The 27,504-nt window shown below is 41.6% G+C and overlaps 1 protein-coding gene across 5 annotated transcripts in view; it reads left to right on the plus strand.

Moving 5' to 3' along the window:
- The first annotated feature begins 3,675 nt into the window (after positions 1–3,675).
- Positions 3,676–27,504, plus strand: part of ZNHIT6 (zinc finger HIT-type containing 6) — a 78,457-nt gene continuing 54,628 nt past the window's right edge. For 4 of the 5 annotated variants that reach the window (XM_036756946.1, XM_036756942.1, XM_036756941.1 and 1 more), the window contains exons 1-6: positions 3,676–4,696; positions 4,881–5,032; positions 7,442–7,507; positions 7,597–7,703; positions 7,796–7,881; positions 10,707–10,810. In XM_036756946.1, coding sequence (XP_036612841.1) covers positions 3,767–4,696; positions 4,881–5,032; positions 7,442–7,507; positions 7,597–7,703; positions 7,796–7,881; positions 10,707–10,810 — 1,445 coding nt within the window. In that variant the 5' untranslated portion in view covers positions 3,676–3,766. The remainder of the gene's footprint in view (positions 4,697–4,880; positions 5,033–7,441; positions 7,508–7,596; positions 7,704–7,795; positions 7,882–10,706; positions 10,811–27,504) is intronic. The other variant, XM_036756943.1, reaches the window with a different exon arrangement.

Below are 27,504 nucleotides of genomic sequence, written 5' to 3' on the forward strand. Positions count from 1 at the left end.
CGAGCTCTTAGGAGGTGATGCCTAAGCTGAGCATTGACTGAAGCTAAGAATGAATGCTAAGAAGCTGAGATGAGGAAAGAATGTATTTCAAGCTGAGATGAGGAAAGAATGTATTTCAAGCATAAGGGACAAGCTATGTGAATGCGAATGTTGCCACAACACTTTGGCTGGAATATGGGCAGCTAGGTGGTGCCATAGTGCATAGAGGCCTGAGCCTGGAATCAGGAAGGCTCACCTTCCTGAGTTCAAATCCAGTCTCAGATGCTTACTAGCTGTATGACCCTGGGCAAGTCACTTAACCCTGTTTGCCTCAGTTTCCTCATCTGTAAAATGACATGGAGAAGGAAGTGGCAAATCACTGCAGTATCTTTGCCAAGAAAACCCCAAATGGAGTCACTAAGAGACGGACATGACTGAAAATGACCATTGGCTAGAATATAGAATATGTAAAGAAGAGTACTAAGAAACATTTCTGGAATAGTAAGCTGAACCAGATGGTGCAGGACTTCAAATGCCCTACTGAGGAATTTGCATACTATCCTCTAGACAACAGGAAGCCACTGAAAACTGTTCAGTGACCTGTACCCTAGTAAAAATATTTTGGTGGCTGTGTGATTGATAGGTTGTGGTGGGGAGAGATTGGAAACAGGGAGACTAGTAAGAAGCTAGTTATAGTCCAGGCGAGAGCTGATGAAGGCCTGAACTAGGGTGATGGCTATGTGAGTGTTGAGAAGGGTCTGGATGTGAGATATATTGGGGGTGGGGTAAGGAGGGATAAGGTTTAGCAACTGATTGGCTACAGGAAAAGAGAGTAGAACGGGAGAGTAGGAAATTCTGAGACTTGGCCATTAGAAGGATTGTGGTGTCCCAAAAAGACAAGGGAAAAGTTTAGAAGAAAGTTTGAGCTTAAAGTGGGGGCAGAGGGAGAAGATAATGAGTTCTATTTTGGACATTTTAAGTTTGAAATGACAATGTAATATCCAGGTGTAAATGTTTAACAGGCACTTTGCATAAACAGTGCAACAGTGTACATACACACACGCACACACACGTTTAGGATCCATCTGTGTAGAGATAAACATTGAACCAATGAAAAAAACTGCAGAGAGAAAAGTGTAAATAAGCCTTGGGGAACATTTAGGCTTAAGAGGTGGGAGACGAATGCTGAACCAACAAAAGGATTGAAAAGTAGCTGCCAAACAGGGAGGGGGAGAGCCAGAGAATAGAGTCTCAGAAACCAACCAAGAAAGGAGAAGGAGTACCGAGGAAGGAAGGGGGCCAAAGAAGCTGCAAAGAATTCAAATAGAATGAAGTCTGGAAAAAGGTTCTTAGGTTTAGCAATAACAGTTAACCTTGGAAAGGACAGTTTCAATGGACATTTGTAGTCCAAAGCCACATTACATAGGATTTTAGAAGGGAGATGGAAGTGAAGAAATTGATGCAACTTTTTCTGTGATTTTGGCTCTGAAAAAATAGGACTTATCTTTATGGGACTTATCTCAATAGGACTTATCTTTAATATAAGAAGAATGTTTTTTTTTTAATTTTAAGTACATACTAAGTGCAAAGCCCCATGGTAAGTGCTGGACATATAAATAGAAAAGATAGTCTCCCTGCTCTTAAGGATCTCACATTCTAATGAGGAAAACAATACATATGGAAGGTTTCAGCTGCAAATCAGATGGAAAGTTCCCTTGGTCTTGAGGGTACAGCTGGCATTTCAACTGATAAAATGATATCAGTTTCTGATGTTGAACCAGTTAACAATTCATTTTTCAAAAGCTGGAAAAAGTCTCACAGTGAAAAGTCTTTACTACTGAGGGATGTCAGGAATGGAGGGTTCATGGAACATCCTTCTTGCTCTTTCAACTGCCTCATTTTACAAATGAAGAAATTGAGGCTGAGAGTTTTATATGAGTTACCTAAAGTCACATAAGTAGTAAATGGCAGACCCAAGATTTGAACTCAATTCCTTTGACTCTAAATTCAAGGTTCTCTCCACCTCACCAAACCCTTACACTAAATAGACGTTATTTAGTAGTCGATTGACAGCCCTTAGAGGTTTCTCAAGAGGAAAGTAACTGGGCCAGAGCTATATTGTTTAGGCAAATTAATGAGCATAGGATAAATCGGAAGATCCATCTTCTTAGCTTAGGACTTAAAAGAAACAACTAGTCAAAACTGGCGACGAATCTATGGGGAATTTTCTCCCTCTCCACAGATGCTTCCATAGTCCAAGGGCTGTCAATATCTCAATTACTATTTATGAGTCTGTATATGATGGAGGAGATGGAGCCTAGACCCATAATTTTCATGATACACAAAGCCCACAGATGAGGAAGCTCCCTTTTCCAGGGCAGGTTTGCATTTTCTCTTCCAGAAGAGAGACTGGCGAGTATGAATAAACGAATGAATGAAAAAGCATTCCCTAGGTGCCAAGGACGGTGCTAAGTAGCCAGAAACCAACACAAAAGCCAAGGTAGACCTTGTCTTCGAGGCTCTTAAGTCCTAATTGGGGGAGTGTAACACGGTGGCCAGGGAGGGGCACTTTGCTTTGGAAGTTACTGGGTGTTGAGCGGAGCCTTAGAGGAGTACAATGACCCATATCTTCCAGAGGGAAACGTGGCATAATTGACTTGATTCTAGTCATAGAACCCAAGGGGGAAAGGAAAGCACACGGTCACAGGTCGTAGTCGAGGATTCTGGGCTGTCCCAGAAACCCTATCAAAAAGGAGGGAGGGTCCTGAGCAGCTCGGTGACTATTTATTGATCTATAGCTGATGGGGGAGAAGAGCCCCAGGGCCGGGATTTTCCTTGTAGGGGGAGCGCACAGATAAGGAAGGTCCCTCAGCCAGGGCAGGTGGGCTGCATTGATTTGATTTGATCACGGTTCTCAGGAATAGCGTCGGAAGGGGGAGGGGGCGTAGACAGGAAGTGGTCAGGGGGATCTGGGTCCCAGCTAATGTCAGAGCCCAGGGTGGCAGGAACGGGTTCGAATTGGAAGAGGTGGGGAGGAGGAAGCCTCGGGAAGCGTCTGGGGGGAGGGAGCAGAGTGTGTCGCAGCTTCCAATTTTAATTAGTTGTTTTAATTAATTATCTAAATTATCTAGCCAAGTACTAAACTAAGGGTCTAGGTTAATATTCTGAATAGGCCACCGCTGCCTTTTTCAAGCTTGTGCCGGACATTCAAATTCCGGGGAAAGGGCAGCCCAGCGGGGCGGGGCCCGAGGCCGATAGGGTCTGTGAGGAGGAAGTCACGCCCCAAGGTGGTTCTTCCCCGCCCGTCGCCTTGCGTTTCCTAGGAAACCGCGCGCGCAGCGTCGGGAGAAGGTCGTAAAGCGGCGCTGGCTCGGCTCGGACGGTGAGTGCGGTTTACGGCGGGCGGCAGGAGCGCGTGGAGGCGCGTGGCTGGCGGCGTCACGTGGCCTGCAGCGCGTGTTTTGGGGGCTCCGCGGCTCATTCGCTCGTTCGCTCTCCCGCGGCGGCTCTGCTGCCGGAGCGGCAGGCTTAGGGGACGCTAGGCGGCTCCGGGAGGGCCCAGAGGGGCGGGGGCTGGGCCCGAGGCAGAGGACCAGGCGGGCCCGGAGAGGATATGGCCGAAGCTCGGGGCGGGGACGGCGAGTCTGGGGGAGGGTCAGGGGCCACGGGGATGGGGCTGGAGCTGAAACTGGAACCCGAGGGGGGAGCCTTGGAGGTGAAGTTGGAGCTGGCGGGGGACGTGGAGGCGAAGCTGGAGTGGGACGGGCTGCAGATCAAGGTGGAGGTGATGGAGGGGGACCCAGAGGGGCCCGAGGTGAAGCAGGAAGTTAGGGGTGCGCCCGAGGTGAAACGGGAGATAATAGATGGGATAGAGGTGAAGCAGGAATTAATAGACGGTGTAGACGTGAAGCAGGAATTAATAGACGGTGTAGACGTGAAGCAGGAATTAATAGACGACGTAGACGTGAAGCAGGAATTAGTAGACGGCGTAGACGTGAAGCACGAATTAATAGACGGTGTAGACGTGAAGCAGGAATTGATAGACGGAGTAGACGTGAAACAAGAGTTAATAGATGGAGTCGAGGTGAAGCAGGAATTGATGGATGAACCGCAAGTGAAGCAGGAACCTGTAGACGGAGTTGACGTGAAGGAGGAATTTACAGAGGGAGTAGATGTGAAGCAGGAACCTATAGACAGAGTTGACGTGAAGGAGGAACCTATAGACGGAGTAGAGGTGAAGGAGGAACCTATAGACGGAGTAGAGGTGAAGGAGGAACTTATGGAGGGAGTTGACATGAAGCAGGAACCTATAGAAGGAGTAGAGGTGAAGGAGGAACTTATAGACGGACTAGAGGCCATGGAAGAGGTGGTGTGTGGACTACAAATGAAGGAAGAGATGCTGGAGGAGGGTATCCCAGCAATGAGCAGAGTGCATGTGAAGGAAGAGGTGATGGTGGGAGAAGTGGGAGTGGAGGAAGTGATAGAAGAGATGACCGTGAAGGAGGAGGAGGTGGTGGTGTCCGGGGGATTGAAAGTGGAAGAAGAGCTGATGGATGGGATAAAAATGGAGGAGGAGATGGTGGATGGGATGAAGGTCAAGGAGGAGATGGAGAACAGAATGGAGGTGAAGCAGGAGGCAGTTCAGATGGAGGTGAAGGAGGAGGAAAATGGAATGGAAGTGAAGACAGAAGTGAATGGAATGGAGATGAAGAAAGAGGTAGGTAGAATGGAGATGTAGATAGGGAAGAAAAGTGGGTGGGATGAAGATGAAAGAAGAGTGAAGGGTGGGTGGAAAGGGAGAGAGGAGGAGGTCGTGGAGTTGAAGAGATGATTGGGCTTGGGGTGAGGCGACAAAGGGATGGATGGATGGACAAGGGTTGAAAGAAATGACGTCTGGATAGGGGGTGAAGGAAGAAGCGATGCACGAGCCAGAGGTGAAGGAAGAAGAGATGGATGGAGCCCGGATGAGGGAAGGTGGAGCAGAGCTGACAGAGGAACAGGAGCCCCCGGGAGAGCCTCAGGTGGGCAGCAAGCGGAAGCTGGCCATGTCAAGGTAGGATGAGGGTGAAATCTGTATGTGTGGGAAGAGTGAGGCGGATTAGGGATTCTTCAGGTGGATGGGTATGGGAAGATGGGCATACAGAATTGGGATCTAGAGCGTTCCATAGGGTTCTCAAAGCCTCAGCTGGGTTGTCAGGCTCACTAGTGATATTTGACATTGGTGCTGTCAGTGGAATCTGGGCAAGGGCAAGATTGGGATGTAGAAGGAGAAGGACAGGAAGTAAGTTAGCACATGTCTTGGGGGTCGAAGAGCTTGAGGCCAAGTAAATTTATTAGATTTTGTCCTGATTTTTATTAATTGTGTCTTCCTCTTTCAGAGAGGAGAAAAGTGAATGAAGAATCTGTAGTCTGGGGCTGGGTTAATTTTAGATAAAAATGTACCTACATTTAAACATAGGGTTTTATTTAAATTTATCATCTTTGATTATAATTTAATCTACAGTAGGTAAGGAGCTAGGTAGGTAGTACAGTGGATAGTCCTGGACCTGGAGTCAGGGAGACCTGACTTCAAATCCAGCCTCACATATTTACTAGCTGTGTGATCCGGCGCAAGACTTTAAATGACAACCATTAAATGGTTGTCTGCCTCAGTTTCTTTATCTGTAAAATGGACAGCACCATCACAGGATTATCATTAATAATATACCTTGCCCACAGTGCACTCTAGAGCAGAGGTGTCAACCTTGCTGCCCCCAGCAACACTCCCTAGTGCTACCTGAACCAGGTTAAAATGTAATTGGGAAGTGTTTAACAAAAGTAATAAAAAATACAATGTAACATAGATAATGTCAGTGTATGATTTTCTAAGTCAGTATGCAGCCCACAAGGTTACATTTCTATTTGAGTCTGACACCACTCTCCTAGAGCGCAGAACAAGGAACAGCTAATGAAAATGGCAAAGAGGCAAATTTAGAAAATTTAGACTTGATATAAGGAAAAACTTCTTCATAAGTAGGCTGTCTGCCTCTGGCAGTAGTGGATGGATCCCCTTCATTAAAAGTTTTTAAGCAAAGTTGGGTGGTGTTTTGTCAGGTATATTGTAGCAGGGATTCCTTCCGGTATAGTTTCAATTCTGAATTTTTATGATTTGTACAGCCCCGATGTTGGATGTGTATGGCTTGTCTGAGGACCAGCCTAGCTAATATGGAGAGAGGCTCATTCCCTAGGTTGGCCACTGGGTGATAAATGTTGCAGCCGCAGCAACTTCAAAGATCATTTACTAGAAGAGTTGTGATGAAATCACAAATACTGGAAGTAATGGGATGTTGTCATGCAATGAAACAGGAAACAAAAAGGAAATGATTGGTGGGGGTGGGGGGAAATGGGGAGAGGGAATCTTATTGTCCAGAAAACAGCTGGCTCCTCTGTCAACACCAAAAAAAAACCTAGTCTAGCCATGATCTCCCCTATTCCATAAACTCCAGGGGCTTCTTGTCACCTCTAGGAACAAATATAAAATCTTCTCTTTGGCGTATATGACCCGCCTCCAGTCTTCTTAGACCTTACGCCCACACCCACACATAACCCTGCCATCTATTGACACTGGCCATCTCCTGACCCCAAGCATTTTCACTGCCCCACTGTCACTGTCCCTAGAAAGCTCTCCCTCCTGGCATCCCTCAAGTCCCAGCTGAAGGTGTCCCACCTTCTGCAAGAAGTCTTTTCCCCCTGAAGTTATGCCCAATTTATCTTGTGCCATTTTGTTTGAATGTAGTTGCTTACATGTTGTCAAACTCTGAGCTCCTTGCGAGTAAGGATTAGCTTGTCTTTTGTTGTATCACCAGCACAACATATCACCTTCCATTGAGTGGGAGAGGAAATCTCCTGGAATTGAGAAGGTCTCTCCCATACTGATTTAAGATAGCAAATGCTTATTGAGCTCATACTGTGTACCAGATAGTGGGCTAAGCCCTGAGGATATAAATGTAAGCCCAAAAAAAGACACATCCTGCCTTCACAGAACATACTCTAAGTGGGGAAGACAACACAAAAGAGAGCTAGGGTTGGAGAAAAGAGAGGTGGTATCCACTTGGGGAGTGTCCACATAGACTTTGTCTGCAAAGCCAGGAGGGGAATGAAGGCCAACCATCCCGAGGTCCTTCTTAAAAATAAAAGTATCAGGAGGCTCTGACCAGTGGGAAAGGCATCAGGCAGGGTGAGAGCCAGCAGAGGCAGGTGTGGTGGCGTCCCTGAGAAATCCCAAGCAGAGCTGGGAGGGGAATGATGAACTGCCATGAAGCCTTTGTGCTTTTTTAACCAAAGGGTTACTTTTGTATATGCCTGAATCTGTAGAAGTGTGTAAGTTCTTTGTGTAAAGTTATCTATCTCCAAGTAGCTTACAACTTTGGTGATTTTAAGGATTACACATATTGTATGGGTTTTTGTTTCTTGTTTCTTTCAGCTGTGAAACATGTGGTACAGAAGAAGCAAAGTACAGGTGTCCACGCTGTATGAAATGTTCCTGCAGGTATGAAATAGATGTAGTCTTCTTCCTATTGCTTGTGCCCTTTGTGCTTCTAAATGAAAACACGAAGTTCGTGTATGTTGCCTTTTCAGTTTAGCGTGCGTGAAGAAACACAAAACACAACTTACATGCAATGGGATTCGAGAGAAGACAGCATTTGTCTCATTAAAGCAGTTTACTGAAATTAATCTTCTAAGTGGTAAGGCAGAATATCTCCTCTTATTTGAAACTAATTGGTTTATCTTTTCCTTTGGCCTATGTCACCTAATCTTTGTACTTTGAAACATTTAGATTATAGGTTTTTGGAAGATGTAGGAAGATCAGCTGACTACATTGCTAGAGATATCTTCTTGAAAAGACCCTCAACAAATAGAATTGTAAGTGTTCATTTCTCTTAGTAAACTTATTAGTTTAAACTAGTTTAAGGGAGGGGCAGCTAGGTAGCACAGTGGACGTAGGGTTGGGACTGGGGTCAGGAAGACTCCTCTTAGTTCAAATCTGGCCTGAGACACTTACTAGATGTGACCCTGGGCAAGTCACTTAACCCTGTTGGCCTTGGTTTTCTCATATGTAAAATAAGCTAGAGAAGGAAATAGCAAACCACCCCAGTATATTTGTCAAGAAAACTCTGTATGAGGTCACAGAGGCAGACATGCTTAAAAAACTACAGCAGCAACAAATGCTTAAAGGAAGGTAAGCACAGCAAATGAGTACTAAATAAATTTCATTTTCATAGGGGCATGGAATTTAGAGCAAAAAGAGACCTTTCAAATGAGTCCGTTCAATTTCCTTATTATAAATAAGGAAACTGAAACTTAGAAAGTTGACTTTTCTAAGGTCACATAAGTGATAAATAGTTGAACTAAGATTTTAACCTGGGTCCTCTTTGCAAATCTAGTGCTCTTTCCACTGCTCTATGCTCCAGCTTGCAAAATTTTTCCTTAAAATAACTATAAAATTGAAATTCATCATTGTGATGTATCATACCTTTCTGTGAACATGTGTTCAGAAATGATCAATGCAAATATTTATTATTCATTTTTCTATCACATAGTGAAGAAGCCATATTTTTTAAAACTTTTTTTTTCTTCCACCAATTTTATTATTACTGTTTTTCTTGGACTACCTAATTCATTAGAGAGCTATTAGTGTACATAGTGCCTGAAAGAAAGATTACTATGGAATATTACATTTTAATTTTTCTTTAGAACTATGTAACATTAAATTTAAAAATCAGGTTACTCTTAGAGATAGTGGATAGACTCTCTGTCAATTCAGGTTAACACATTTCATTCTTGGAGAATTGGCTAGAATAGAGGTGTTACACCCAAGCCTGAACCAAACTGAGATGTGATTGGGAAATATTTGACAACAAATAAAAATACAGTAGAACATAAATAATGTTAATATGTGATATGCAGCCCTTGGGGATTTTTATGTACAGTTTAGTGATCTTCTACTTGAATTTGACACTAATGGGCCAGAGCATTGAGAAGGTAAGATTAACAATAAAAGGCCTGAAGTTACACATAACTTCTTAAATTAAAAATTAAACTTTAGGTAGTGAAAAAAAGTTTCAGTGAATCATTTGAATTTGTTGTCCCTAGCCCTAAAGTTTCTTCAAAGTAGTATGACAACAACTGGACATAGTATCTCTTAAGGTTTACAAGCACTTTACTGCCTGTCTGCCCAATGGGATTTTCATTTTTAAATATACCTTCGTATTCTCAGTCATTGTTACCTTTCAGTAGCTGTTTCTGAATCCAAGTGGGTCTTTGACTTTTTATAGAAAAGAATGATAGCACCAGTTTTACCAAGTTTATTGGGCATTGTTGCAAGTCTGCTAGCAGCTGCTATAAGGGTATAAGACCCGCCAACAACCAGCACACAGAAAGCTGCCAGCACTGGCTCCTTTGATCTGCTTTACTGAGGAAAGTAACGTTAAGGGATTAACAGTCCCAGTTTAATTGAACGTAGGAATATCATTCACTTATTTCAGGGGAAAAATCCAGTACCCTGAACTTCAGAGCAAATACAAACAAATTACAGACATACATTTATAAACAGACCATAGTTACCAACATCTGTATTCAGCCTGGAGGCACTTAAAGTGGCTGCCCAGAGTCCCGCCCTCCAGGAGTGAGAGCCTCAAGCAAATAGCTCTGTTCTCTCCTTTTATACACTCTTTAGCCATCAAACGTCATCTGAGTGACCAGAACTCAGGCTCCTACTATTGACTCTGGTCTTAGCAACTCCTCTTAGGGGCTTCAGGCCCACGTAGGCTTAGCACCTAGTAGATAGGGGTTTGAGCCTGGGGTTTAGCACGTGGTAAGGCTCAATCAAAGACACCCACCTTAATTGATATTATGGGCATTGATGACACATGCTTATTCTATTAAACTACTAATGAGATGAACATGATAAAGTTTACTGTGGGCATTACCTCAGGCCATGAATAATTCAGAATTGTAACTCATTTTATTGGTGACAGGCATTTATTGTTACTAAGTGCTTTTGTTACTTATATAATTAAACAAAGCATACCACTTCCAGGTACCCCTATAGTACCTGTTTCATACTCAAATTCTGCTGTCCAATAAATAGTATTAAATGTAGAATTTCACATAGTAAACTAAAATAATAAACTCCACTGGTTTTGGAGGTAGAAGATTTAAGTTTGAATTTTGGTTTTGACAATAGGTGTGTGATTTTGATTAAGTCACTGAATTTCTCTGAGACTCAATTACCTCATTTATAAAATTGGGATCACACATTACTCTTTCGCTTTTTATGAGGAAAAAATGCTTTGCAAAACTTTTGGAATGTGAATTATTACTAAAATAACAAAACGATTTTATTGTACCTTGAGGACATAGAGTACATGAATTATTGAATACAGTAGCTAATTTTAATGAAACAACTTCATCCTCATCAGAATTATTCTGAGAGATAAGAGTAGCAAAATTGACTAGTTTCAGTTTGTTTTATTCCTTGACCTTTGCTTATTAGTGGAAGTGCTAATACGAAATGACCAAAAGGAAAGTAGCAAACAAAAAAGAGACCAGAATATCTATGGACCCTATATTGATTCTTAGGTAACTGAGAGTTCATTTTAGCACCCTCAATAATTTTTCCAAAATTATAGCTCATTTTTGAAGTTCCTTAAGCTCTTTGATTTTAATTTTTGTTTTTTGTTTATTAGTTAAACTACATGAAAAACCGAGCACGGAGACACAATATTGACTTAAGAATTTTACCAATTGGCTTCACCAAAAGAAGAGAGAATTCAACGGTGTTTGATAGGAAGTAAGTAGTTGCTATAAAATGTCTTAAATTAGTGTATTTGATAAATTAGTTTTGAGATCTCGTCTATTCGTTATCACACTAATGAAGTAGATTGTGTGGATGAATTGCTCTTGCCCAGGAGGAAGCGTTAAGTGCTCTAGAAATCACGTGATCATAGCTCAGAAGGGACGTTATGGATGATGAGCAGTCAAATCTCCTTATTTTATAGAGGAGGGACCTTGGAGGGACAGTAGAATCTATTAAGGATTTTAAGGATCAGGGAAACCTGAACATATTTTTAGGCAGCAAAGAAGGAATAAGAAATTAGGAGACATTAAAGTTTAGTGTAAGAGGTGATAGGAAGGAAATCTGCTGAAGAAGACAGGCCAGGAGATCAAAGATATGTGTAGAGTGATTGTCCTTGGCAGGAAGGGCAACCCCTTCATCAGAGACTAAAGGAAGAGGACACTGTGAAATGAAGAAGACTCTCTAGGTGGCCTTGTTTTTTTCTTTTCTTTTTTAAGTTGCCCTGTGAAGTCCTCATCTGAGGAGGTGGTGTGGGAGGCTTGAGAGAGTAGAAGGTTTGGAATAGCTGTGTTGAGTGGGTAGGGGATCACTTAGGAAGGGGGGTGTGGAAGCATTGCATTGCTGTAGTGCAGGCCTGGTTTAGATTATATCACCTAAATTTGTAGTGGACCCGGTAGTTTCATGACTTCCTCCAGCTCTGTTCAGCTGCGTGTGAGTAGGAAGAGAGGAACTGATGGGAATATTTCAGTATTGGGCTTCAGCAAGGCACGAGAGGCACTAAGACAAAGATGCAAGGAATTTGTGTGCAAAGCCTAATGTGAAATTGAATTGGAAGAGTGGAGAGTGTGGCTCCAGCAAGGATGCTGACTAAGAGGTAGAAGGCCTGGAGGTCACAGTGTGAAAGAAGACTTACATAAGTAGGTTAGGATAGGAAGAGAGCATGATGAAAGAGCACGGCCAGATGATAGAACTTCAGAGTTCTCGAACATGGAACTCGAACATAGGCTTTGACGGGCAAGGGAAAGACCATCTCTTGTATTATGTGCTGTGTAATGCTGAGGTGCTGATGAGCATGGTGTGGGATTTGAGGACTTTTTGAGCTGAGATTTTAGCATACTTAAGGGAGCAACATATAATGTTGAAATTTCTTACTGTCAGCATAGGTGTTGGGGACGAGATTCAGTGCTCTTTGGATCTTGTCTTTCAAACACTTCCAGATCTAGCCCACATCTCTTCTCCTTGTCCAAAAGGCTAACATGAGCCTGCCAGATGTTTTCTTGAAATTTATATATATGTTATATGTACACAGTTCCCCAAACCTACCTGTCAAATTACATTATCAGAAACAGAAATGAAGTTGGTCTAGCGTGGCCTGGTCTTGATAGATCCATGTTGACTCTCTTTGCTTATAGCTTCTGTTTCTGAGTTCTCAGAAACTGTCCCTCTAATACTGTGTTTTAGAATTTTTCCTGGCATACAAGGCAGGGTTATCACCCTGCAATTTGTAGGCCAAACACAATTCACTTTTTTAAAACATGGGGACAATTATTGCTTCAGGACGTCTTCTATTTTCCATGATCTTTTTTTTTTTTTTAACCAATTTTCAGTACCTGGGCTCTAGATCTTTGAGGGCTTGTGACTTGAACTCATTGAGGGGAGTGAGGTGATCTCTTGCTAGCTCTTCACTTATCTTTTATTTCAAGTCACACAGTCACAGACCAGCATAATTTGAAGAGAATTCAGCCACCATGTAGTCCAACCCACCAAGGAAAGGGATTCCTTGTTATGTAACATCCAGCAAGTAGTCACCCAGCCTTCTGCTTGAAGATATATCTATCCCAGTTTCTTCCCCATCTGACAATCACTATCCGTGGAAGAGAAAATCAAAGCCAGATGAGATTGGGTAGTCCTGCCTTGTCGTTCATTTTCATCCCTGAACTGTGGTCTTCTCGATTCCTTGACCCCAACTCATCGAAAAAGCTCTTTTTTCCTTAGCTCATCCTGGGCTCTATCTCTTGATGGTAGCCTTATAGGACCATGCTGTTATTCTTCATATCTACTGTCTGTTTCCTGTTAAGTAGCAGCATCACTTTAGGAAGTTGTTCCCCCTTTTCTCTTCATCAAAATAACTTCTCTTGATATCTTTGGAGTTCTTTCTTGAGTCCTTTCCATTTCTCCCCAAGGCCAATTTTCCTTGAAGAATAGCAGAGCAAAGGAGGCTGGCTACCTGTCCATTCTCCAAATCACCTTTTGTTCCCAGGAGAGAGAAAATGATCTCTGTCAATATTTTTAAAAACAGAAAATTGGGCTGCTACAGATGGGGAATGTTACATCCAATTTCAGTTGTGGTTAACTGTGTCATTTTTACTTAACTATTTTACATCATTACAAAAGATGTTTCCTTAAGTGGGAGTAATCTGAAAACACATCAGTAAAAGTTTTTAAAGTGATCACTCCCTGAATTTTCCCAGGGTACTTTGTGAGACCCTCTCTCACATTGTAACTTGTATCATATTTTCGTGTGCTCATGTCATCTCCCCTTATATTGTAAACTTGACTACAGGACACGTCTATTCATCTTTGCATGGCCAGTACCCTAGCACTGTGCCTAGTAATAGTAATAGTAAGTAATAGCTTACTTAAAAGATATTTGTTAAATCTTCCCTTCTGCTATCAGTTTTCTTGAATGAATGCCTCTACTTCTATAGCATTTGCTCTTTCTTCAACCCTCCATAATCATTTTCCCATCCCTGTAATTCTCTAAGGTCTCTGATTGTCTCCTCGAACTGCCTTTTCATTTTCTTAAAGAGTTAGAAGGGACTTCAGAGGCCATCTAGCCTGATTCATACTTGAAAATAATCTCGCTTCTATACCCAACATTGCTTAAAGGGGGGAAGGGGAGAATCTGCTATTCCCTTTCACTATAGGTCTTATGGTAAAAGCTCAGTTGGGTATTGTGGCCAGCTGGGAAATTGGGCTGAATCTAATAGCATTATATTTAAAATAGGGATAAATATACACATGTTTAGGTTCAAAAAAATCTGTTTCACAAGCATAAGACTTTTATGTTTACCTCTTAAATTTCATCTTTTTAGATTCAGCCTATATTATAGCCTGTTAGGATCATTTTGAAGATACCCAGCAAGTCACTAGCTTTCATCTGAAGACCTGTTCAGGGCAATTGAAACTTCCACCTCCCAAAGTATCTCAGTTCTAATTGTTAGGAAGCTTTTTCTTATAACAAATCTGAATCTTTAGCTTTCTTCAGGTTTCCCTCATTGCTCACTTTCAGTCAGTTCAATCATTCAGACATTTATTAACTATTTAATGCCTATTATGCGAGGCCTTGTGCTATGCACTGGGAATAAACAAAAGTGGAAGTCCTTCTAATGGGGGAGACAATGCGTATGGATAAACTACACACACAGGGTCATTTGGAAAGAAAGACACTAGCAGCCAGGAGATTAGAAAAGGCTTCCTGTAGAAGAGGTGGTGCTTGAGCCAAGTTTTGAGGAAAACTAGAGATTCTAAAAATCAGAGGTGAGGATGGAGTGCATTTGAAGCATGACGAGACAACCACTGCAAGAGCAGAGAGATGAAAGTTGGAGTATCATATGGGAACAGAACGGTGATTAGTCTGTAGATTGCGTGAGGGGGGAATAATGAATAGTGGGACTGGAAAGGCAAGGTAGGTTGGAGCCACCTTGTAAAGGACTTTAACTACCAAATGAGTTTATATTTGATCCTAGAGGTAATAGGGAGCCACTGGGGTGTTACTGAGGAGGGGAATGACTTTCTCAGTCCTTTGCTTTGGCAGCGCTGTGAAAGATGGATTGGAGAAGTAAGAGAATTGAGACAGAACCCAATTAAGATGCTATTGCAGTGTTCCTATTGAAGGGCAGTGAGGCCTTTACCCAAGGTGGTGATTGTGTGAATAGAGAAAAGGGGAAAGTGAATGAGTTCTGCTCTGGATGTGAGTCTGAGAGGACTGTGAAATATTCAGTTTGAAATGTCCAGCAGGCATTTGGTGATGTTAGTCTGGGGAGCCTAGGAGAGACTTTGACTGGATCTATAAAATGGTTATGAAACCCATGGAAGCCAACAGGGTCCCCAGTGAGAGAGGGAAGAGAAGAGTGCCTAGGGCAGAGCCTTGGGGTGTTGTACCCATCTTCAGTCATTGTGAATAAATCACCTCATGACAGCTATTGGAGTGAGCCGGCTTACTTTTCTCCTGACTCAGCATCCCCATTTCCTTTAGCCAGGCCTCATCTGGCATGTCCTTGAGGCTCTTCACCAACCTGATCATATTACTTTGGCTGCTTTTCATCTTGTCAGTGTCCTCCCTATAACGTAGCACCCAGAGCTGAACCTGCTACCCTAGATCTAGTCTTTTAGAGCAGCTCTCCCTTAGTGTAGACAGTCAGTGTCTCTCTGCAACCCAAGAGCACATTACATTTTTTGTTTTTAAAAATTTTTTTTCAATCAGCAAAAATCTACCCCACCCATTGAAAACAAAGGAAAAAGGAACTTTTGTTACAAATGGTATAGTCAAGCAAAACAGATTTCCACATTGGCCATGTCCAAAAACTAGATTTGTCTTGTTCTATGTTCTGAGTCCCTTCACCTCACTCTCAGGAGGTGGGATATTTAATTATTAGTCCTCTGGCATTGTGGGTGGTCGTTACACTACTCTGAGTTCCTAATTCTTTCAGAGTTGTCAGTATTTACCATATAGTTGTCTTTGTATAAATTGTTTTCCTGGTTCTCTTCACTTTACTCTTCATCAGTTTACATAAGACCTGTGAAACCTTCCCAAGTTCCTCTGAAATCAGTTCTTTCATCAGTTCTTACAGCGCAATAGTATTCTACCTTTTTATATACCATAACTTGTCCAGTCATTCCCCAGCTGAGGAGTACCCCTTGATGAGATTCTGTACTTTACCACCTCAAAAAGTTAAAAGTATTCGCATACATGCTTACAGTTTGTTTTGCTTAGGACTAATCTATTCTCTCATTCCCCCTTCTCCCCTTTTCTTCCTGTTTTCCTGTTGATTGAAATGTGTTTTTGTACCCAGTTATGTGTGTGTGTGTGTGTGTGTGTGTGCGCGCGCGCGTGCTTAGCTTCCTGTGATCAGTTCAGATGAGAATGATGTTCAAGAGTCAGTTTATTTCTCCCCACAAAACTCCCACCATTTGTTCCTTGTTTGTGTAGATGTCTATTTGTGTGCCCTTACCTCCTTTTTTCTGCTTCCCCCGGGAACCTCTTCACCTTCCTTGCCATTCTTTAGGATTATCAAGCCATAACAACCACTTCCAGAGTTTCTATCTAATTAGTTTTTTGTTATGACCCTTGATGGTAAGATTCATAATGGACACATATTATCTTCTTGCTTTGACCTTTATCTTTGTTTGCTTGTGTTTATCATTTTATGTTTCTCTTAACTCCTACATTTGAACTTCAAAGTTTCTATGTAGCTCTGATCTTTTCAGCAGGAATTCTTGGAAGTCCTCTTCGTTCATTAAAAATCCATTTTATCCTTTGTAAAGTTACACTCAGTTTTACTGGGTAATTCTTGGCTGTAAGCTTCTGACCTTTGCTTGCTTTCTGGAATATCATATCCTAAACTCTCCACTCCTATATATTGGTGTTGGCTAAATCATGGGTAATCCTGACTGTGACTCTTCAGTACTTAAATTATAAATTATTTCTTTCAGACTGTTTGCAGTGTATTTTCTTTGACTTGGAAGCTCTGGATTTTGGCTATAATGTTCTTGGATTTTTCATTTTGTGGTTTCTTTCTGGAGGTGACTGGTGGATTCTTTCTAATTGTCCTTCGCCCTTTGGTTCTAAGAGATCTGGGCAATTTTCTTTTAAAATTGGACATAGGATTTCTGGGCCTTTATTTTGGTCATGCCATTCAGGTAGTCCAATGATTCTTAAATATTCTCTCTTTACTCTGTTTTCTGAGTCAGTTATTTTCGCAATAAGATAACTTGACATTTTTTTCTGTGTTTTCAGTCTTTTTGCTTTGTTTTACTATTTCTCATTGCCTCGTGGAGTCATTGGCTTCTATTTAATCCATTCCAATTTTAAGGGAGTTTGTTGCTTGGGCAAGGTTTCTACCTTTTGTGATGATATATTAATTTCTTTTCTAATCTCTGCTCAATGGCTCTCATTTCTTTTTCATGTTTTTTCCTCTAGTGTTCTCATTTCATTGGCAGAAACATTTTTTAACACTTGTTTTATCTTTTCCAGGAATTCTAATTGAATTTGTACCTAAGCTCTGTTTTTGTTTGAGGCATTTCTTACTGATATTTTGGAGTCAATTCTCTTCTTCTGTTTGTGTCTTAACCATTCTTGTCAATGTAATAGCTTTCTATTGTGGGATTATTTTTTTGTTTGCTCCCTCTTCTGGCCTGTATCTTGACCTCAGACTTGATGTTAAGGCCAGGCTTTGTCCACTTTTATAGGGAAAACCTGGGTTGATCTGTTGCTCTTTCTTGGGATATTGAGTGTTGTGTGTCTAGGATCTCAGGGGTAGCTCAGGCTGGGAACCGGCAAGCTTTCATTGTATCAAAGTAGTCTTGATCCAAGGCAAAGTCTGTTCACTGCCCTCTCTGGTCTGAGTTCTGCACACTGGATTTTGGGTCTGAGCAACAGTGCTCAGAATGCTGCCTGACAAAGCCCCTGTCAGCCAGCCAGGAAGCTCTGCTGGTTCAGAGGGCCAAAACCACAGGCCCCTCTTTGATCTGGGATTCTTCCCCTGGCTGGTCATCTGCAGGCTTGAGACTGGGCCTGAGGCCTGAGCCACATGACTGCTGCATTCTCTGGACCATATTGCCTATGGCCTGAGGCCACTGCAGGGTGGGCCTGGGCTCCCATGTATCTTCCCAAGTGCCTTCTGTATCTGGGACCCAGAAGGGGGTAATGGGCCACAAAGCTGCCAGTTTTCACCTGTCACCATTGTGGTATCCTGGCATGGGTCTGAGGGTACCCCAGTATGGATCTGGGACCCCTTCTTGCCCTGATGCACAGCTTCTCCCTCTATTGGAGTGCTCCTCATTGAACACACCTGACCAGACCACATCCACAAACCTCTCCATCTCCCTATGCCAACCTGGGCTGGACAGATGGCTCACTGTGACTTTTCTTTGGATGCTCCCTCATTTCTGGATCTTCTTGGAGTGGTTTGGAGAGGAACTCTTGCTATGCTGCTTCCTGCAACTCTTTCTTAGTTCTGCCCCCCAAATGAGGTGGTGGCTGTCGTCACACATTTGACATGTGCATGCAGTCCACTCAGATCTCCAGATCTTTTCCAGTCTGTTGCCTAAGCTTGCTTCTAGTGTCTCATAATTGTGTAGTTGATTTTTTAAAACACAAATACTGCACTGTTTATTTTCTTCTACTAAATTTCATCTCATTTGATTTGTCTCAGTGTTCTAGCCTGCCCACAACTTTTTAGATCCTGATTATCATCCAGCCTGTCTTTCTGATATCTGTTGATTTGTTGAGTATGCCATCTGTGTTAAATTCCAGTCACTTAGAAAATGTTGAACAGCGTATGGCCAAGGTCAGATGCCTAAGGCGTTCCACTGGCATCCTTCCTTCGAGTTTACACTGACCTATTAATGATGATTCCTTAGGATCTGGTCATTTAGCCATTTGCATATATACCCAGTTGTGTCACTTCTGAGCTCACATCTCCATCTTCCACAAAGATACAGGACTTTGGATAGACACTTTACTGAAGTCCTGTTTGTTTTCCTCGCCCCCTCAACAGCGTTGAGCCCTGCTGATGTACCATCCCCTACCCTTCTTCCTAATACCTCTCAGGGTTCTTGGGAGGAAACAACTTTGTCCTACCCTTAAAAGGTGGTTTTACTGTGGCAGATGTTTCCCCAGGGTTTCTGGGGCACTGCCCTCTGCTTCTCCCTTTGTCCTCCCATACCACTCCTCCTGGTTCCTTGGCTGACCCCACTAGGTCTTCCCTGCCATTAGCTTTGGTCCTTCCCAAGACCCTTTGGTCTCATTATCTCTCCATACTTGCTCTCCTGGCAGTGGGCTTCGTTCTCATCGCTTGAGTCTGTCGGTCACCTTTGTGAATGTAATTCCCATTTTCCGTTTCCACAAACGTTCAGTGCCTGTTCTGTGCAGCAGGTACTTTGGATACACCAAAATGAAACAAGACTCGATCCTTTTCTTCAACAGTTTACATTTCATATCATGCTTTTCCTTCTGACATCCCTGTTTTTTGTCAGTGCTATACCCTTTAGTCCAGTCACCCACATTCAAAATTTTGGCTTGTCTGGATTCTTTTCTCTGTTATCTAGTCTGTTGCCAAGAACTATGTGCCTATTCAACGAATCTCACATTTTTCTAGTCCTTCCATGTAGTCCTTGTTAAGAACTGCCTACCATGTTCGTTCTCTCCCCTTCCAGTCCATAGCTTCTAGTGCTGCCAGATTAGTTACATTTCTGTATGGGTCTTATATCACCTTTCTGCCCCAAATCCTTCAGTGCTTTCCTGTTGCCTAACTGTTAATAACTGAGAATTATAGCTCACATTTAAATAATATTTAAGGTTCACAGAGCACTTTGATGACAACAATCCTGTTAGGTATTGCAAAGTGCTGAATGTATTATAAAGTATTGTAAAGTATTCTCATTTCCATTTTGTGGAATATGGAAAACATACCAGGTGTTGTAATGATTTGTCAGAGTCACACAGAGATCCGGTATTTAATCCAATTCTCCTGATTCCAAGTTCTGTGCTTTTTCCACTATAATGGAAAGTGCTTTAAATAGATTTTTTTCCTCTTAGACACTAAATTTGAGGGCTCTAAAAGAAATTTTCTTATATTAACGAATCTATAAAAAAGAAAATTAAGCATTTATACCAGGCATTATGGAGGGGTTAAAGTCTACTAATAAGTTAGAATGGAACACACACATACACGCATGCGTGCATGTGCATACATGTGTGTTTGTATGCTATCATTTTGGAAAATAAATGTTTACGGGTCTTAGTATATAAAAGTTATCAATGTAGAAATATATTTTAACTAAGGTATTTATTAGGAATGTTTAGAGGATAACCACTAGGTGTCCCTCTTGTAAAGAAATAGCAAGTATGACTTTTTTAATGGAACCGTGGATTTGTGGTGCTTCTAGGTTCAGCCACCCCGACCTACGTTAATATCAGCAGTTTTTTCTAATCACACATTTTGTGGCCTTCATAGCAGGATGGGGATGCGATTAGTGCAATTCAGTGAATGCCCTGAAGTGGTAACATGTATTCAAATTTGTACTATTCAAAATTGTAATTATTTAAAATAAACTAATTGGTTCCAGCCCAATTGAAATATGTAGTATGAATTTGAATAATTCAGTCACTTCAAGGTTTTCGTTTGTATGGATTGATGGGTGTGTGGGTGTGGGTGTGTGTGTGTCAAGAGAGAAGAGAAAGAGAGCATGAAGTGTTACAGTCCTAAAATACTGAGTTCCTGTAAAATTACAGTTTAAGTGGATTTTGAAGGAAGCCAAGGCTGATCACATAATAGGTACTTAATATGTATTTGCTAATTGATTATTATTTGATGTTAAATTTCTCTGACAGTCATAGCTTTTACATCTTTGTGAAAAATTTCAAGGCTATAACCAGGACTTAAACAATTTTTTAAATTTAAACTCCAGTAGTTTCCCTTGGGCAGGGCTGTCTGGTAGAGCACTGTTTATGGATCTTGGATGTTGATGCTGCTTCCACCAACAATGGTGTCAGGAGTTACTGTATCCCCAAAACTTTTAATTCTGTGGCCAGCCTAGTCTTGCCTCAAGTCTTTCCCCACTTTAGTCCAATGTGTCAGAGTGGTTTTCCTCAAGCACAGAGGTGACCATCTCAAGCTCCTTCCTGCACCTGTAGGAGGACAACATGCCCCTGTTGAGCTTACTCAAGTCTTTACCACCTTGTTCCAAACTTCTTAGGCCCATTGTACTATACCACTGTCCTAACCCACACATGCACACTCTATGACCAAAGTGACCTTCTCTCCTCACCCATGACCTTCTTTGTCCTGTTTCCCAACCTTTACAAGGCCCTGACCATGTCCCATCAGATTGGTCAGCAAGCATTTATTATTTGCTATATGCCAGGCCCTGGGTAGACCCTGGAGATGCAAATACAAGAAGGAAACAGTCCTTATTCACAAGGAGCTTACTTCTGTCTTGAATGCATTCCCTCACCTCCACTTCAAAGGATTACTTCCTTCAAGGGAGAGCTTAAACATCACCTTGAACATGAAGCCTTTCTGGTCTACGCAACTGCTAGTGACTTCTCAAGCTATCTTGCTTGTGTTTACTTATATTTATAAACGCATTTATGTATGTACTTGCCTCCTCGCTGGAATGAAAGCTTTTGAAAGTAGGGATTATTTCCTTGTATTTGTATGCACAGTGCCTAGCATGTAATAGATGCCTAATCAGTCAACATTTATTAAGTGCCTACTGTGTGCTGGGCACTGTGCTAAGTGCTGGCAGTACAATATGAGGCAAAAGGCAGTCCCTACCCTCGAGCTTACAGTTTAATGGGAGAGACATCGGGCAAAAAATATGTAGGAAGCAAGCTATATACAGGATGTATAGGAATTCATTAATAGAGAAAAGGCACTGGAATTAAGAGGTGTTGGGGAAAGCTTACTCTAGAAGGGGGGCTTTTGGTTGGTACTTAATGGATGCCCAGGAGGTCAGTAGTAGGAGCAGAGGAGGGAGAGCATTTTCAGGCATGAGAGACAGCTATTGAAAATGTCCAGAGCTGAGAGGTAAGAAGTGTCTTGTTTGTAGAACAGCCAGGAGGCCGGTATCACTGGGTGAAAGAGTGTACAGGTGGGACGTAAGGTGTGAGAAGACTGGAAAGGTAGGAGGAGACCAGGTTATAAAGGGCTTTGAACTGTGAACTGATGATTTTGTATTTGATTCTGGAGGCGATAAGGAGCCCCTGGAGTTTGTTAAGTTAGGGAAGTGGCCTTTGCAGACCTGCATTTTAGGAAGATGACTTTAGTGGCTGAATGAAGGCTAATAAAAGTATTCGTCGATTGACTGATTTGAACTTCACCCAGGCCATCACTGGTTGCATACTCCAAACCTTTTCCATGTGCTTAGAACCTGCCAGAGTTTACGTTCCACTTGGCAAGCTTTTGAGAATCCACCATCACTCCCACATTGCAGGATAAGCCATAGAACATAGGATGGTAGCAGAATGTTAAGTAAAATCAAATTGCTTGTGTATTGTAGTTGTTGATGGTTGTGAAGGAATGGAGAATTTGCCCTGGAACTTCTAAAAAGGGGTGACAAGTTGGGATAAATCGAGTAGTCACCAGGCCCTGGTGATTTTTCTCTGGAAGTGCGTCTCACTCCTCTGTCCCTTCATTTCCATTACCTTGGCCAGCATCCTGTTACAGGCCCCAGTCATCTACTCTTTAATCCATCTCACGTATGCCTGCCAGGTTAATCCTCCTAAAATAGTGTTCTCATTATGTCACTGCCCTGCTCAGAAATCTTGCATAGCTTCTTTGTTGGTAGCAGTTATCTGCAGGGAGATTTTTAGAGGTTTTGAATGGGACGGCTACTCCAGGTCTTCAAGAAAAATCACAAGACAGATGAAATTTGTTTTAGGGATCCTCTACCTCCCTCTCTGCCACCTTTCCCCCCAGTGAATTATCCTTATAACAGAGAATTCTTTTTAAAGAAAGAGAACAAAATCAGTAAAACTGATTAACACATTTTTTAAAAACCGATGTTATCATCGTTGTACACACCTGTGGAGCCCCACTTGTGCAAAGGAACTATGTGGAAGAGGGAGATTTCAGAAGAGATGAGGAGGGAGTAGGAGATCTTATCTATTCATTCAGATTTTAAATACCTTTGTGAGAAGGACTTGCACCCCTGTCCTGAGTGCACAGCACTGAGTTTTACACAAATTATATGTTTAACTATATATCATTTAATTGGAGGGAAAAAAAAAAAAAAACTAATTTCTACCATCCCCATCCACCATCTGTTTTTTCTGAAATAATAATTTTTTATTGTTTGGGCAATATCTGCCACCAAAAATCTGTATCCTGTTAGGATCCTACAACATTAGAGATCATTTTTAGTATGAAGAGTAATAAATTCTTTATACTATGAAAGGAAAACAATTTTTTTTGAAATTCCATTTCTGCCAACTAGCTAAGTATATCTTTATTCTTTTTTCCTTCATAGTAATTGACCCAGTGAAGTAGAATTAAATGTCAAAGTACTAAAATAGCAGGGCAGGGGGGAGGCTGTTTTTAAATTTTCCTCTTACATGATTTTGTCTTTGAGAAGATTTCAAGATCTGGTAGCAGTTCTTTCAGTATTAATATGTGACTTTTGTTCCAGTGTTAGATGTTTTGAAAACTTTTGTAATCCTTTAAGTTTTATTTGCCTTGTCCAAATGTCAGAACTATTTAGAGGTTTTGTTATCAGGTAATATAGGAAGATTTTTATCTAATGCTTGTAAAATTTCCTCCCAGAGGAGGAAAAGAAACTACTTGATCAGAAACTTCAGTCTCTGAAAAGGGGATATTTGAAAGGATAGAACACAAGTAGCTATTTTTTTAAAAGCATTAAGTATATCTGAACCAATAATGGAAAAAGAAGTTGTTTTCTGTTTCCTAACAGCCGGTCTAGGAATGTAGTGTTAATAACTTGCCTTAAGCATGCTGACATTCCACATTTTCATAAGGCTTGGTGTAATTTGTTCGCAGAACTTTTAATTTCATCAAGTTGTTGATATACAAAAAGAAAACTACTCATGGTCTTTAGGACTTTTGTCTCACGATCATTATATATCTGTCTCACAACCATTATATATATAGAAAGGTCAGCTCCCAAGAGCCTACTTCAGCCCATCTATCCCCCTGCATCTGAAAGTCAGCAGTGAAAACAGCACTGTGGTATGCCTGTTCAGAACTAATAATGTTTGGAAACTGGCAGGTGAAAGATGAAATGACTGAGGAAACAGGTTTGATCTTCTGAGTGTATCAATTTATTGGGAGCAGGCTAGTCACTAACATAGTTACTACATGAAAATGTTGGTAGATAAAATGAGGGTCTATTCCTGAGGCTTGAAAGAAGAGCATCAATGAAGCATTGTCTCTCTGTCATTACTCCCCCAATTAAAAAAACAAAACTCTCCTGTGGAACAAAAATATAAGCACAGTCAATTTACACATTGGCCATACTTGGAAATGCACGTGGGTTTATCTTTCAAGGAACTGTGCTTTACATTTTAAAATACAAAGAGAGTTGACATTTATGTAGTGCTTTCTGACCGAAAAAGTGATTGCCTTGCAGCATCTCTCCCTGTTTTTCAAGTGAGGAAGCAACTAGATTGAGTTTAGACTTCCCCAGTTAGTAACAGAACTGGTACTTGAACCCAGGTCTTCTGACCTCAAGTCTAGGGTTTTTTACAGTGTGCACTCTGTTGCCTCTCTTTTGTGCTCCTGATCCATGAATTATTTACCTAGAAGATAGAAGTCTGCTTTTAGAGGATTGTGGATTTATTTTTTACTCTGTGCTGTCATCTTAAAGTAATAAACATTCCCTATTAAATAGTGCTAGGGTTTGGTCGTGAATTCCTGATGCAAAATACTTTCAATTAAAAGAAATCTCTCCAGTTTGCCAAGTGTAAAACTAGAATTTCCTCAGAGTATTTTCATTTTCCATCTGTTGCATATTGCAGGGCAGTTTTGGTCTTCAAGGTGTAGGCCTAGGTTGGGCTTCCTTGCTGTACAGTGTAATTGAAGAAGAGAATACTTTCACTTTTAATAACCAGTTTCCTCAGAAGGGACCTTGGCAATAGACAATCCCAGGGAAAACTCAGCATCCTCATGTGCTGAGCATCTCTCTGAGGGTGGCTGGGCATTGAATGATTTTTTTAAAGAAGCTTAAATTTTCAGGGTACGTTGTTAGATTGGGAGACATTAACCTCAGGTTACCCTTAAAGCTTTCTAGACACTTCACCAGACCATCTGCAACTCAGTGAGGAAGTGCAAGGCAAGAAAGGCACCTTAGAGGCCAACATATTCATAATTATGTCCGCAGTCTTTTCAAATCTGAACCTAAGATTGCATTGTTATACATTCCTGATTCTAAGTTTAGACTAACTTGAGGTATTTTTGTGTTTGACCAGCATGAATTACATTTAAATATGTTCATCTAATTGTGGAATGCTTTGAAGGGCTGGAATTATTCCCGTCCGTTCCTTGAAGAAGAATTCCAGAGCCTTTTCATTTATTTTGATCTATTTTCCTTTTCATTTCAATGATTCACAAACCAAACTGCAAAAAAGAAAAGTTTCTCAGTCCCATTGGGCTGAGAGGTGGGAGCCAAGCTCACTGCTTGTGGCTTTTGTTAGTGCCGAGCATCACTGTTATTATCCCCATTTCACAGATGAGGAAACTGAGGCACATGGAAGTTAAGTGACTTGCCCAGGGTCACACAGCTCCTAAGATCAGGCGGGATTTGAATGCAGGTCTTCCCGGCTCCAGCCCCAGTGTTGTGTCATACAGAATTCAGAACATCACTAAGTGCTGTCAGGGCTGGCATATGTAACTGCTGAGCCATTGTCAGTGACTCCCGAAAGATGGTGAAGAATGAGAGGATGAAGTTGACAGACAACAGGCCGGCAGACTTGACTGGATTCTCCCCAGAATTTCTGTTTTAAAGCTTTAGCAAAACTGTTGACAGTCTCATGTTATTGTGGAAAAAGATAGAGAATAGGAACTTTAGATAAACAGACAGTGCCACGGAGATCTGTGCTTAGCCCTGGGCTGTTTATCAGTTTGCTTACAGGCTTAGATAGCATGCACATTACATTTGCAGATGATACAAAAGTGGAAAAGACAGCTAACACTTTGGATAACGGAAACTTGATGGTTCAGAACATGGGCTTGTATCTTAATATGGAACAATAGGAGTAAATATAAAAATCTCAACTTCACAGGTATAAGGCATGGCTAGTAAGCACTTCATTTGATAAATAGCTGGGGGTTTTATTAGACTGTAAGCTCAGTGAGTTAGCAGCATGCTATGGCAGCTCTAAAAACTACTGCAGTCTTTGGTTACGTTGAGAAAAATCAGTTTCCAGATGATACTGTTGCTGTAGGCGGCCTAGTCAGACCTATGGGAGCATACAACTGATGTGTTGTATACAGATCTGAGAGGGCCATGTGTTAGGAGGGATAGTGATAAGCTGGGAAGTGACCAGGAGGGTCACCGGGATGGTGAAGGATCACATGTTCATGCTAGAGAACTGGGAATTTAGCACGAAGATTCAGAAGAAACATAATAGCTGTTTTCAAAAATGTGAAGGTTCTGCTTGGTTGTGAAAGACAAAACTAGATGCAATACATGATAGGTATTTGAAAGCTTCTTTGTCAATTAGTTGACTAATTGGGAGTTACAAAAAGAGAAAATGTAAAACACTTCTTACCAATTAGAGCTATCTGAAAGCTGAATGGGCTGCCTCAAGCTTTCTGGAAACTTGGACTCTGCCTCTGCATCTCCTGGTCTTTGATAGGTGAACTTGTGCTTTATCTTGCTGGAAAGAATAGAGAAGGAGCAGTTGCAGAGGTAGGGGGGATGAACGAAGTTCAGTACGTGGGCTCCTAATTCAGAGAGAAGAAAATATCGGGGAGGAATGGTCAGCAAGTGAGCAATGATGCAGGTAATCCCCAGAGTTCATACTTGTCTTTAGAATGTTGCTTTGTTCATTTGATAGAGTTTATATTATCTAAAAATTCATAAAACTTGAAAATAATTCAGCCACACTCTGACGACCCATTGCAGGCAGAATATGAAAATTCCCTAGCTTCAGCAGACTACTTCCATCTCAACTTCTCAGTGACCTTGAACAGTACCCCTAACTGAAGCAAGGCTTCCTCCCCTCCTAAAGCTTATTTTCCATCTGATTGGTGCTTTCTCCCTCCTATTTGATGTCTGGCTGCATTGGAGAGTAAAAGTCAACAGAGTAAATGAGAGAAAATCAACAAAAGGTGGAAGGGAAGGTTTGCCTAGATAAGGCACAGTGTATTTACTTTTTTTTAAAAAGTGGCTTCAGTTTTTGATAAGTGGATAATTATATTTGGAAAGTCACTTTAGATAGAATCTATAAAGTACTCAAGGTTTTACCTATCCCAGTTTTTTGGTTGACTCTTCTAACAGGTTTTAAATATGTCACTTTTGTTCAGTGTTACAGCTTCCAGTGCTTTTTGGTATCTCTTTTTGTGGATGTGACTGTAGCTTGACCAGGGTATAGAAATAACATGGGAGACAGTTGTTATTGCTGGTATTTTCATTGGGGTGGGGGGGGGAACCTCAGGGCACAATTCAGTTATGTCCCCAGGCTTCCAGACATATAATCTCAGTATTATTATACTGGATGGACTCTTCACTTTCTTCGTATTAGTGGCCAGATCTTCCTGTTTCTCCCTGCCCTTTTCCCCATGCAACCAGCTGACACCTTAACCTTAGTCCATGCTGTCATCACTTCTAGGCTAGACTGTCCCGCAGCCTCCAAATGGGCCTCCCTGCCTCCAGTCTTTTCCCTTCTAGTCTGTCCTACTGCTATAAAGTCACGTTCCTTAAGTTTACATCTGACTCTGTGACTT

This window comes from Trichosurus vulpecula, chromosome 4, assembly GCF_011100635.1.
Source record: "Trichosurus vulpecula isolate mTriVul1 chromosome 4, mTriVul1.pri, whole genome shotgun sequence".
Lineage (NCBI taxonomy): Eukaryota > Metazoa > Chordata > Mammalia > Diprotodontia > Phalangeridae > Trichosurus > Trichosurus vulpecula.